The 13,913-nt window shown below is 38.1% G+C and overlaps 2 protein-coding genes across 8 annotated transcripts in view; both read left to right on the top strand.

Moving 5' to 3' along the window:
• The window catches only part of marveld2a (MARVEL domain containing 2a), an 11,281-nt gene extending 7,570 nt beyond the window's left edge, over positions 1–3,711 (top strand). For all 7 annotated transcript variants that reach the window (XM_013910092.1, XM_013910097.1, XM_013910086.1 and 4 more), the window contains 3 exons: positions 798–969; positions 1,568–1,618; positions 3,288–3,711. In XM_013910092.1, coding sequence (XP_013765546.1) covers positions 798–969; positions 1,568–1,618; positions 3,288–3,407 — 343 coding nt within the window. In that variant the 3' untranslated portion in view covers positions 3,408–3,711. The remainder of the gene's footprint in view (positions 1–797; positions 970–1,567; positions 1,619–3,287) is intronic.
• A 2,418-nt stretch (positions 3,712–6,129) lies between these two features.
• The window catches only part of oclna (occludin a), a 34,240-nt gene continuing 26,456 nt past the window's right edge, over positions 6,130–13,913 (top strand). The window contains exons 1-8 of the mRNA XM_005720506.2: positions 6,130–6,282; positions 6,789–6,866; positions 7,237–7,912; positions 7,996–8,163; positions 9,586–9,716; positions 10,543–10,725; positions 10,929–11,100; positions 13,124–13,197. Of these exons, the coding sequence (XP_005720563.1) occupies positions 6,814–6,866; positions 7,237–7,912; positions 7,996–8,163; positions 9,586–9,716; positions 10,543–10,725; positions 10,929–11,100; positions 13,124–13,197 (1,457 nt within the window). The 5' untranslated portion in view covers positions 6,130–6,282; positions 6,789–6,813. The remainder of the gene's footprint in view (positions 6,283–6,788; positions 6,867–7,236; positions 7,913–7,995; positions 8,164–9,585; positions 9,717–10,542; positions 10,726–10,928; positions 11,101–13,123; positions 13,198–13,913) is intronic.

Below are 13,913 nucleotides of genomic sequence, written 5' to 3'. Positions count from 1 at the left end.
CCATCCAGGTCTTTATGTCTTTAAGACATTCCTGCAGTTTAACTAATTGGTGTGTGTTATCTGGCTTCATGGACAGATAGAGCTGGGTGTCATCAGCATAGTAGTGAAAATGTATGCTATGTCTTCTGATGATACTGCCTAGGGGAAGCATGTATAATGCTTTTCTAATAGGAAATGTTTTCTGTGAGTTTTCTATTTTGTTTGCACTGATTTTGTTTTTACAAAGTCAAACACACTGAAACTCAACTAGCAAATGGTTTTAATATAAACTGGCAATCATTTTGTCAGTTACCATGAAGTGTATTATTTGTAATGTAGGTGTTTCAGTAGTAGATGAATATCAGTTTGTCCACCACATCTTGTCCTCCAGCAACCAAACAGCAATTTTTGATTAACACTGAAGTTTTTCCTTTCACAGCGTGCATTAAATACAGCTGTTTACTCGGAACACATTTGTAAATACAAAGAAAACTGATAAACCAATATACACACATAGATGTACAAGGCAATTAAAACTCCATGAAAATAAATCGCATATTAAAAGCTTTTCTAATTTGTCTAACTATTTACCATTTTTTTTAAACACTTATGAAACTTTAAATCTTTCTCATATTTCAGACAAAAAAAATACTTATTTCATTTAATGAAATAAATGAATAGTAAAACACTATAAATAGAAAACACAACCATGATAGCATATTGGATCTTTATCTCCACTATCGCCATGTATAACTTAAATATGGTTAGGAAAAGATGTGACATTAAAACTGTGCTCTTTGTATTCCTGTTTCCTACAGTAAGTACCCAGTGATCCGGTCAGATGAGGAGCGGGACCAGTACCGGGCCGTGTTCAACGACCAGTACGCAGAGTACAAAGAGCTCCACTCAGAGGTGCAGGCAACCCTCAAGAAGTTTAATGAGATGGACGCTATGATGGGCAGTTTACCTCAGCACCCTACCAACCAGATGGTGATTGCTTATATACACCTCTTAAATTTAATTTAACAAGAACTGATGTTGATTTGCTTAGCACAGCTTCACATTAAGCTTAAACTACCCATTGAGGCCTTTTTGGATGTGTATAGATGTCTACAAGACTGAGTTAGCCCCCGTCAAAAAGTTCTGTTTGTACTGTTATATCTACATTGACTCCCTTAAATTTTGCTTGTTGCATTTGGCATAAATACAGTAATTATTTTAAAAATAAAAGGCACTAATAGGTTACACTGAAACTAATAAACTGAAACTAAAATTAAACATTTTAAACTATAAAAGCTAAACTAAAACAAGCAAACCCACTCAGGAATCAAATGAAACTAAATGGAATAAGGATGCATTTTGATTGCATGTTTGGAATATTACACTCTGTCTTTTTGTTTTGAAATTGTACCTCATTTCCTCATCCCGTAACTTCCCCTGTTTGGACTTCCTGTCCCCTCTGCATTTCCCCTCCACCCTGAAATTCCTCACTCTCATCAGAAAGCTGCTGGTACTGCGTCACTGCAACTCATTTTCATACTGAGTTTCAGTGTTTGAGTTAACTATGCCTCTCTTTCTGTTCTTGTAGGAGGTGGATCGCATTAACAGAATCCTCCAGGAGTACCAGAGGAAGAAAAATGTGAGCTTATTGTCTTGTTACTGTTTTATACAATGGGCGGAAGTAATTATTTCCCTACCAAATTTGTGATTTTCTTCACTTACAAAATTATAAACAGTCTCTACTTCTTCTTAGTTTCATTTTAATGCAGAAGAGACAGATTGTCGACCACAAAATTCCATAAAAACACATTACAGAAGTTACAAATTGATTTCCTTGTCACTGAGTGAACTAAATATTGAAACCCCTACAACCCAGCCAAAATTTTGGCGCTCACATATTAATAGTGTCCCTCTTTCGCATTGATTACAGTCAGTCAGTCATTTAAAGATATTCCTGATCTGAACTCATCATGTGTAGAAAGAAAACCTGTCCACTTTCTGCTAATGGTGATGACTTAACTTACATGGGGAGCAGCTATGTACTTTAAAATGGATGAGAACCATAGTCATAGATGGGTCTTTTAGCAGAATAGTGACCCGAAACTTTCCATAAAAATTTAATTACCATAAAACGCTTTTCCTTTCTTTGAAACTGTGCAACAGCAACATTAACCATAAACAATGGAGGAGCAAAAAAAAAAAAAAACCCCAAAGAAAAGATCAGATCATCAACAAGGATTGCATGACAAAGACTGTTTGTGACACTGCCCCCTGGTGACAGTAAACAGTTGCAACATGTAGACAATCTTTCCTTCCCACTGCTGTGCTTTTTTTTGTTTTCTCAAGGGTTTTCATTCTTACATTGTTGGGTTTTTATGAAACACCTTAAGGGGACTTTTCTTGATTAGGTGCTATATAAATAAAGTTTAATTAAACTGAATGGAAATGTTCTCAGGTCCACAGCCCTCTGATACTTTTTTTATACCTTTATAAAGTCTTTATTGATTAAACATGGTGTAATTTTTACAGACATATCTTTTATTGCTCTTACATATTTTTTTATTGCTCCATAAATGATCAGGTTTAACAGAGCTTTGAAGGGCTAAAGGTCGACAAAGGTCCTATGCGTATACCTCGGGAAAAAACTGGAAGCTCTTTCTATGTCAAATACAGCTGGAAAAATGTCCAGAGAAACAAAAGTGAGCCAAAAGCTGTAGACAGAAGAACTTTTTTAAGAGTTTGCAGGAAAAGTACAGGATTCTTATTATTCCTTCAAAAAGTGACCCTCTGCAACAAATTTTTTTTGTTCAGTTATTTTGAAGCTAAATTAACTTTAGTTTCAGTGGTCACTGGGATATAATAACCTGTCAAATTTATAATCAAAATCAAAAAGATTTGCTGTCTCTGCTGTAATGTATCAGGTGTTAATGCTGGCCTGATTCCTTTTGGGAGAGGATCCACTGACATAGTATATTGTAACTTCAGCCATCATTAATTCTACATGTGCTTTTTTTGCATTTACAAGTCAAGAGGTCTGTTATGAAAAGGTCTACTAATCTCCACGGATATTGTGTAATTTTAGAATGTAGTATTTGTTGTGTTGAGTATTTGGGATAGCAGGACTATCTATGGAGTCATCGAAAACCACAGTGTTGTAATGAAGCAACATGTTGCCTATTGCAACAGCGTTGCACATTGTTTTTGATGGACAGCAATGTCGGATTTAGGAGTTTATTTAGGCTTTGTCTTTTGGTGGTTAAAGAACAGTAGACTATAATCTGATCACTGTTTCTGCCTTACCTTTACAGGATCCCACTTTCCTAGAAAAGAAAGAGCGTTGTGAGTATCTGAAGAACAAGCTATCACACATTAAACAGAAGATCCAAGAATATGATAAAGTCATGGAATGGAATGATGGCTACAGCTGAAAACCTCTGAGAAATTCCTGTACTGCAGCACAAATACTGAACTGCTGTCGCCATCTCTACATCACCAGTGCTGAAAATGAACACTTGATGTTGCAAGTTGATGCTGAATGCAGTCAAAACCATGAGCTTATCAAGCTTTCCCTGCCTTTTGAAATCTGTTCAGTGACAATAACTGGAAGAAAACACATCTGTCAACAATTTCTCTTTTGAATGTGTGGTTTCTTAAAGCTTTAGAGTCCAAAGCAAATGACCACAATGTTTCATCTTTAATAGGAATACCTTATATATATGTATAGCTTGCTCTTTTTTTGGGGGGCGGGGGGGGGGTTTGCGTGGATGATACAAACTTACAGCTATAGTAAATCTTAAAAAAATGTGATGCAAACTGGAAATGGAGAATGTTTGCTTTCAGAGTGAAAGTTGTCCCTGACTTCTACAACCAACACATTTCAAAATCTGCAATTTATACTTTGAAGGTGAATTGTCTACATTTCTGGTTTGCTACTGCTTAGTGAGTGGTTTTGTGAGTGATTGCAGACAAGTTAGCGTCTTCAATGTAAACTACTAGCACACTTAGATCAATGCTAGCATCTGAAGCAATTGCAAGTTTTCCGGTGCTGCACCATATACCCTTATGCAACCAATGTCATGCTAACAATTGTCAGCAATTTCTAGCAACTACTTTCCAACCAGTTAAGAGTGTACACTTTTCCCTAGTGAATAGAGGTTGACAGTGTGTCATTAACATGTCTTTAGGCCTTAGTGGATAATTCTTTAGCAGTTGATTTCACAGTGACTGCCAGCAATCTTCATCACCCATGCCAGTTAGTCTCACATTGCTATATGAGTGCTCACCACTCCCTAGGCTACACTCTTAACCCTGGAGAACCCATGGGGTCAAATTTGACCCTATGGTTTCCCTAGAAAACCAATGGGGTCGACTCTGACCCCATTGGTTCTCCAGGGTTAAATTTGGGTGATTAGCTTAGCTGGATATTAAGGAACTAGGATAAATAGCACGGCTAACTTTAATAAATCCCTAACTTGAATAAAAAACCCAAATACCCCTCTCCCCAGCCAGACCACAGTTCTGTCTATGTACCACCCTTTGAGCTTGCTGTCACTTTGTAGCTTTATAATTTGATTGAATGCAAACCAAAAAATTCTATGTGTGTGATGCTGTGACTAAAAAATGTAGCTGAGGTTGTCCATTTAATTTCATATCTGACAATAGTTTCAAGTGAATGTCTGTATAATTATTGATAATGCTGCATTATTTCTGTCAGGGTTTAATCCGTTGTTTGTTTGTTTTTGTCAGTTGTCTGCGTAATTTGTTTTTTCTTACTTTTAACCTCATGAAAACCACTGTTTATATACTCTTTTAAGTGCACGTTTTCAGAATCAGAGTCTTTATTTATCCCCAAGGGGAAATTAGGATACATTACATTAGGATACATTTTTATGTTGCGGTGTCTGAATCTGAAAGTAAGGAATTGTAGAATTGTAGCTGTTTGCTATGTGTACTTTGGACGCAACTTGCACAGACTTTGAGTGGAAAAAAACATTTTGTACATTATAGTCACGTAACTGCCTAAAAATCTCAATTTATTTGCTTTATAACACTGTGAACCTTTTCACTGAACAGAAAATATTTTCCAAGGTTTTTTTTCTCTTTAAATGTGTATAATTTTTTCATAATTTCATGCTTTCTGTTCTCCAAATACAGTTCTGCTTATTGGACAATGGTGTAGTTATATTCTTTGTTAATCAGCAGCCAGCCATTTTGCTTTGTGGCAAAAAGTAATAAAATATTGATGGGCAAGAACACCAAAGAAAACAAAAGGCTGGATGGGAGATGAAAGAAGTGACTGAGTAATCAACTGATTAAACAAATTTTATCTTTTGAGTTGCTTTCCCAGTAATACTTTTTCTGGCTTTTGGACTTTATAGTGCAAATGAGCCCATTGAAATACTTTTAAAAATATATATATAATATTAAAGAAGCTCTTGCTTTAGATGTAGTGTTAACTTAAAAAACATTTTGTAGACAAAAATAGGACAATTCTTTAATTAATAGTAAAAATATTAGTTGATGCAAATCTGGACTTAATCATAACATGAAAATCCTGACTCTAAAGTTAAATGTTTAACCAATTAGGTAGATCGACATCTGGTCACCTACCAAATTGAAGGTAAGTGGTTCGATCGCATCTCCTCCTCTCTGCATGCCAAATATCCATAGACAAGGTGCATCCATGTGTGTAACTGTCAGAATGAAAAAAGCTCTGATGTGAATGAGAAAAGTTGTGTTAAGTGTTTTTGAGTAGAAAAGCGCTATATAAGAACCAGTCCATTTACCATTATTAAAAACATTTTGCACTGGGTTATGTGCGAACATTAACAGAAAATCAAAGCTCAGAATACATTCAAACTTGTTTCTTGTCATTTTATTCAGTTCGTGTTAATTAGTCTTCTCTTGCTTACTTGTGTACGAGGGATACGTTTGTTGGAGTGACACTCAAAGATAGGCGAACTTCTTTATAATGTCACTCATATTAGTTTCCTTCTTTGCCAGGCGAAATAGGTTTGCACGTAAGTTGTTGGACAAAGACTGTTTGTATTTGTTAAAATACAATAGTTTAACATTTGTAAGAGACATGCACAACCAACTTAAAGTATTTATAGAAACGTTTTGTTTTTTAATTCAGAGGGAAAAGGCTGACTTCCGCTCATGTTCTGTAATGTGACCTCTGTGAGGCGGGGCGTGCTGTTACCGAGCGAGAGATGAACCTGTCTAGGTGTGGTCAGGATGTTTTTATTGCAAGTCGCAGTTTCACTTGAGCTGTTTCAGCTGAGGACTCTTACAAAGTAGCAGGTTAGTGTATCGATTTGAAATTGTGGGACTATCAGCAGAGGCTTCTTTCATTTTAAAATAACGATCTAAAGATAAGTGTGTCGTTGGATACTCAAATCAATTATCCTATTAACCCTATTATCTCTTCTATGAAGCAAAATTGCTAGGAGGTTTGTCATGCTAGCAATTGTAATCTTGGGTTTTTATCGCTGCATACTAGCACGGTTATGCTGTGGGGAATAAGTCTCTGAAAATGTCTTACAAATATCTTACTATGTAGGTGTTTGCAGCAGAGTAATTAATAGAGTCAATCATTGTAAATAAAAGAAATGTTCTGTTCCACTTTTTAGTTGAAATGCTGCCTTTTTTTTTTCTTGGTGAATGTCATAATAAAGTCAGCAGATCCATGGACCTTAGGAAGACTTCAATTATCACCATTTAACAATGATGATACTTAATAGCTATGACAACACTTATGAACCCTAAATGAGATCTGCTTTAACCATAAATATTCTTGTTTTTTACAGATCAGCACCAAGTGGATCAGAAGTTATGTCTTCCAGTCCCGTAGGAAGCCCTCCTCCTTACGAGGCAGATGATGACCAGTGAGTGTTTTTCGATTAATATTTCTACTGCTGATCATTTTGTATTGTAAGTGTTCATCAGAATGTTCAAGATGATAATATAGAGTATTTACGTTTTTCTTTCTGACTTTGTCTTTTTTTTAGTTTGTCTTTATTTTGGGTTGAAATCAGTTTTGTTGAGATTTTTGTTGTAGCTTTCATTTACCTTACATGCAAATAAAAAAGGTATATAATTAAAAATATTTACAAACTAATTAACTTTGACAAATCTTGGTAGAAATGTTGTTTATCTTATTAAATAATCACTATCACTATATATATGTGTGTATATATAATATATATATATATCTCACCATAAACACTGTCTCTTTTGTCTCTCCCCCCTACACAGTAAAATCGTTCCGCAGCCTGCCTATTCTTACTACCCAGATGATGAGTTCCAGCATTTCTACCGCTTGACGTCTCCACCAGGCATCCTCAAAATCATGGCTGTCATTTGCACTTTTTTGTGCTTGCTTATATTTGCTTGCGTTGCCTCCACACTGGCTTATGACTCTCAGGGAGCATTGTCTGGTTTTGGAGGCATTGGTGGCTATGGTGGCGGCTATGGTGGCGGCTATGGTGGCAGCTATGGTGGCAGCTATGGTGGCAGCTATGGTGGCAGCTATAGCGGTGGCTTTGGCGGCGGCTATGGCGGTGGCTATGGATATGGAGGATATGGTTATAGTTATGTTGAACCACGTTCAGGCAAAGGGTTTATGATCGCCATGTCAGCCATTGTGTTCATCTTCGTACTCACGGTCTTCATCGTCATTGTATCCCGTCAAAGCCTATCAGAGAGCAGGAGGTTCTACCTGGCTGTGGTGATCATCTCTGCCATCCTAGCCCTGTTTATGCTTATAGCCACCATAGTATACTTGGTGGCAGTGAACCCATCGGCACAGTCATATGGAACGCTTCAAGGCAACACCCTTACTGCATTGTGTGCTCCCTACCAACAACCGCAGTCCTCAGCACTATTTGTTAATGAATACCTTTACCGTTATTGTGTATTTGAGCCACAAGAGGTGAGGGCACAGATTTGATTTATGTCCATTTCTGTCTTTAACTTTTTTCTGTTTCTAATGTGGTGGTTTATTTCCCATTCCAGGCCATTGCCGTTGTGTTTGGCTTCCTGGTGACAGCAGCTCTGCTTATCATGCTGGTTTTTGCACTGAAGACGCGGCAGAAAATCCAAAATTTTGGCAAAAGCAACATTTTGTGGAAGAAAGTGAAAGTCATTGATGACTTGGCACCACCTCAGGATGTAGAGGCATGGGTGAGTGACAGCTTTATATGGGCTTTTGTAAAGATACATTTTCGCAAAAACATTTGTTATTGCAATGACATAAAAAAACAAAACAATTCGTTTCCAATGACGTAAAAACAGCTATTTTTTTGACAAGGACAGCGCATTTGAAGCCTTTATTTCATTATTTTTCATTGAGTAATCAGTTCAATTTCTTAAGATCCATTGTTAGGCCTTTATGTTTAGTGTTAATTCCACCCAGCAGTCCAAAGCATTTAGTTTACAATGATTGTTTTGTGGTATCACATATGAACACATATGATAAATGTGATAAAGGATTGGAGCATTTTTGCCATTTTCTGAGAAGAGAAGTTATAGCCCAGAACTGTCTTTGTGATCTGATGTCATGCAGCAGTAGAGGACTGGTAAAACCAGTTTGATGGTAGTCACTTGTTTATCAGCAGAGAAGGTGAAATGTGGACCAATGAGCTCTTTCTGTCTAGCACTGTATTTTTGGTTTCAAGGTGTGGCGTGCTCTCAGATAACAGTTTCAGTCTCACTCTGGCATGTCTTTAGTCACATGCTGGCATGTCATGAAGTAAGGAAGGAATTTACACAACATGAACCAGAGCTTATTATTGTTACTATGTTCAAGCATTAAAACAAAGGTATTTACATTTCACAATGAATGATGTAAAACGAGTTTCATTGGGGTTTAGCAATATATCCTAGTGAGTAGCAACGAGACAGTGAGTCATTTTGAAAGTCGTGATGATATTCATCACAGCCAAGTCCTTGCTGTACACTTCACTTTACAGTAGTGAACAGGAAAAGCAGGTTCTACTGGTACTTTGAATTGTATTTATTAAAAAAAAGAACGAAAGAAAGGAAAAAGTCATCAGTTAGCCCATGCGTAACTCCACATAAACAAGTTGATTCTTAGAAAGTATTTACTTTACTGGAGCTTATGGGAACCTGCCTGAAATCGCTGAGGCAGTGTGAATGCAGCACACACAGTACATGTAGACAGTTAAAGTGTATCTCATTTGTGATATATAGTTTGATTTAGCTAACTAAAATGCATATCAAATGGTGAGAGAAAGTATCTGAAAGAAGAAAATGAATAGTTGGCTAAACTAAAGCTAGCTGGTGAATGGAAAAAGTGATGAGGTTTAATAGTTAATGATTTTGCTCAAACTTGCAAATGACCAGTGAGTTTTGGCTAAATGTTGGCACTGTAACCTTTACACATTCACTTGACAAATGAAAGGTTGTTGCTTTCCTGCCAGAGACACTAGTCCCCTTTGGGGTCACATGAGGAAAAGCATCTGGCGTAAATGTGCCAAATCAAGCATGAAAGTAGCTACTTACTGATGTGCAGTAAAAGTTTTGGATATGGGTTTTATATATTATTTAAAAATATGTTGCTAATTTGTTTACATTTTTGTGAAGGTGAACCATGTGTCTGCTGTGCCTGGAGAAGTTCCCATTTCAGACTACCCAGAAAAACTAAGGAGCTCGAGGAGTCATCTGGATGATGAAAGCACAAACTACGACAAACCACCATACAGCTACAGCCCTCAGTGAGTATGCGCCCTGATACAAGTGCAGGTGTTTATTTCTCAATCCTAATTCAACACTGAATCTCATTTTGTAAGACTGAGGACAGCACCCTAAGACCACTGAGATGTCACAGATACGCATCACAGTTTTCCTCCCAGAATCAGTACTGAAGTCTTGATTCTGGGAGTCTAATTATCCATGTGTTTGCAGCCATGCTAGCAGTCACTGCGGTTACTGCATATAACCGTAGAGTATATAAAAAATGGACATAATGTCTGGGTTTGAAAAGTGAAGCCAGTGAGGAAGAAAGCAGGAAACCTGCTTTCTTCATAACGGCCTGCGATTATGATTCCTCTGGTTCCAAAAGATTTCCAGTTGTGTAGACGTCTGTGGGGAAACTGGCCCTGCTCCTAGGTCACAGTGCTATCAGTACAATCTGTATGACATTGGTCTGCTGCAGTGTATTGCAGACTCAGCTTGAGCCTTGTTTATGCAACCTTGTTTTGCTCCTCGAAACTGATTGAAATTTTTTCTTATGACCCAGACCTAAGCAGAATGAGCTGATTATTATATTATTATACAGAATATGAAGAAAACATGTCAGTGCTGGCCTGGTATTGATGAGGTAACACACCAAGCTATAAGGAATTAGGAGGTTATTAAAGGTTGTCTCATACAGTATGAATTTGCAGGTTATTTATGGCGGTGTTTTACTTCCTCCTACATTAGTAGAAGTTTCCTGACACTCGTCTTACATTAAAATCTTCCATAGTCAAAATCTTCTATTAATGTACTAACCTTTGACATCGATTTTCTAAAGTAATTATTGTTATTATTGTCACACAGGCCTGTTGTCCAGGAACTGCCACTGCAAAGCAGGCCTCCCTACAGCAGTATCTCAGAAGTGGCAAGTTCAGCCGGATATTCCAGAACGAGACGACCAGGTCGGCCTCGCCACGTAGACGGACAGGACTACGACACAGATTACAACTCGTCTGGAGACGAGCTGGATGACAACGACTTTGACAGGTAAGACATAAGTTTTAATCCTCATAACCAGACCGCTGGAACTGATCATCTTTGAAACATTATTACCCCTCAAGTCAAGTCTATCATATATCGGTCTTTTTTTCTTTTAATTTTTTAAGAATGTTTTCACATATGAACTTCTAATGTTATTATAATTATTTTCATTCTTTTCTCTTCTCTTTCTTCCCATTTCCTTCCTCCAGTGAATTTCCTCCAATTGCAAATGAGCAAGAGCGCAATGACTACAAGCGTGAATTTGACCACGACCATCAGGAGTACAAAGATCTGCAGGCAGAGCTTGATGCAATTAACCAGAGCCTTTCAGCAGTGGACAGAGAGCTGGATGAACTGGAGGAGGGAAGCCCACAGTACCTGGTGAGATTTTAAAATATTTCTAGTACTTCTGACCATAGCTGGACTGGCCATCGGGCATACCGGGCATTTGCCCGGTGGGCCGCTGGCGATTTTTTATTTTTTTGGGCCGATGGATTTTTTTTTATTCTTATTTTTTTTTGTATATATAATGAAAGGTGTTGGATTGGCCAATTGGTCATGATCGACTCTGGGCTGGACCAATTACAGCCAAGGAGGCCGAATGCACCCGCCCCCTTGTTTAGCAATCACGTGATTTTTCGCGCATTGCATGCCGGGAACTCGTGGCGAAACAATCCAAGTACCGCATCAAATGCAAGCATTTGCAGCACCACAAAACGTTCATTCTCCGGTTCCAATGCCTTCTTGTTTTTTCTTTGCCGCACAAAAAAGGAATGTACAAAACAAAAGTAGAACAATGCCGGTCCGTACAAAGACAGACTCGACGAAAAGACAAAGAAAAGATACAAGGAAAAAATCAAAGGTGTGAAAGGGTTACCCTTACGAGCACACAGAGGGACAAAAGACGTCAGCGTGCTGCCCAACTTTCACCACGCTCATATTTATAATTATACGGTTCTTGGAGTGAGTGCATACACTCATGAAGTTTAGTAACTTCAGGTCAGTGCAACAAGCCCAGGTACAGTTTACCGACGGATGGTTGCAGGACCTTGAAATGCACCGTGTAGAACGAAAGACCATCGTACGAACAAAGGTAAGTTTACCAGTCTCACAAATCGTCTTCATAAATACACATTCGTTAACAGTTTATTAATAGGACCTTTGAGCTCAACGGTAATTAATTAGCAGTGGAAATAATTTCTGGTTCATTACAGAAATGTAGCAGTGACAATAATACTGTATGCTGTAATCGTACTGGGCAATTAGTGATACAAAACAACTGTTTTATCCTGTGAATAAAAGTATGTTTTTGTCAATGTACCATAATAACAGAAGCGAAACGCAATATTGTGTCAGGACAATTTACTATTTATGCACAATAAACAAAGGAGCATAGCGCGACAATTTCTGTTCAGCACCAGACTTGCTTGTAACCTATATCACCAATTATGTTAAGAAAAATGATGTATTAACTACTACAAAACTCTGACCTTTGTGGGAATGCTTGGAGCAGACTAACCTGTGAGCTGGAGTGTTCTGGGACGTTATATTTGGTATATCCAGACCATCCGTCGGCTCTTACTTCGGAAACATGGTTTAAAACATTTCTCTTCAACGACGTAATCCGATTAAAAAAAACCCCAAACGATCGGCTTCCCGTGGCTGTCATGCGACCGGCTATTGCAGTTAATAATACAACAGCTTCTTGCCATTTTTTGTGTTTCTTTTTATCGCTGTGTAACTGAGTTCAATTGAAAGCCTGCGTGCGCTAGTACCTCTTGCCACAAGTTCCCAGAATCCTTTGCGGTTTTACCCCTGAATGACGTCACATTTTCAATCTTTATCCTGGTGGGCCGGTCTCTAGTCAAAATGCCCGGGCCGATTTTTTTGTCCCAGTCCAGCCTTGCTTCTGACATTGATAATCTGAAAACCCAAGTTGCTGATGGATAAATGTTGGATATTGGATGCGTGATGATGGAAAAAGTGCTTTTTCACTAAATTAAAGCTTTTCTAAACAAAAAAGAAAGAAAGTAATAAATCAGTAATAAATTGACTGCTACTTATGTAGCACCATTTTTCTCGGTTTTTAGCACTCAAAGCATTTTCTACTGCAAGTTTCATTTACCCATGATGTCCATGGTGTTACACACACACACACACACACACACACAGTCATGCAGTACTTTTATCTAAAATTCACACACTCGCACTCCGATAAATGCATCGGGTGCAAGTATTTTGTATCAGTATCAAGGATGCTTCAACACATGGAAGGAGAGACAAGAGGCCGAGCCTTCCAGTTGGTAGACGCCCGCTCTACCACCTGTCACCCAATCAATGAAAGTTAAATGTGAGACTTTAGTAATCTGACTAAACTTGAAATGTTTGTCTGCCCTTTCAACAGGATGCTTTGGATGAGTACAACAAGATAAAGAATATGAAAAAGGTATGTGGGGAATATTTAATCTATACTTTTCAGTTTTCATTTATTTTTTATCTATGTCCTGTCACTGTGATACATGTGACTGGACACTAATTTATCATGCTGGTGTCTTGTTAGAATCCATATCAGCTGTAGACACATTCTTGTAATAACTCAGCGCTGATGCATAGTAGGGCTGCCATGATTAGTCGACTAGTCACGATTACGTCGACTATCAAAATCGCGTCGTTTGAAGCTTTATAAGATCCCTAAAGACGCAGGAATAAGTAGTAGGATTTATGAGTGTAATAATGGACTGAAACAGAAGATGGCAGCACTGCGTGTACAAGGATGCCAGCTGTCGTTAAACTCCGAAGAAGCAGTGTCCAGTATCGTACCTGTGTCCAAATTCAGGAACCGCATCCTCCTGTGCCCGCATTAGTAGGCCAATTACGTTACAGCGACACGATGAAGACTGTCCAAATTTGAAGACTCTGACAAATGCCGCCGACAAATGCGTCCTTTATTTCCCTAGATTTGAAGGATGGGTCGGGCATATACTTCGTGGCCCAACCTATCCCAGAATTCATAGCGCGGCCCAGCTCAGTTTCCAACAATGGCAGCAGCTAGTTAGTTTTAATATTACTGTTATTATTCTTTTTGGGTCACAACATAAACTTTTAACATATTTTCAGGCGAGAATGTAGCTGTGTAAACTTCAAATATCTGCTCAGTTTATCAAGACACCACATATTTTCAAAAGCGCTCCGAC

This window comes from Pundamilia nyererei, unplaced genomic scaffold (genome assembly GCF_000239375.1).
Source record: "Pundamilia nyererei isolate P.nyererei 1_Seehausen unplaced genomic scaffold, PunNye1.0 scaffold00002, whole genome shotgun sequence".
Classification (NCBI taxonomy): domain Eukaryota; kingdom Metazoa; phylum Chordata; class Actinopteri; order Cichliformes; family Cichlidae; genus Pundamilia; species Pundamilia nyererei.
The sequence above is the reverse complement of the archived record's forward strand: the minus strand, read 5'-3'. Positions and strand labels throughout refer to the sequence as shown.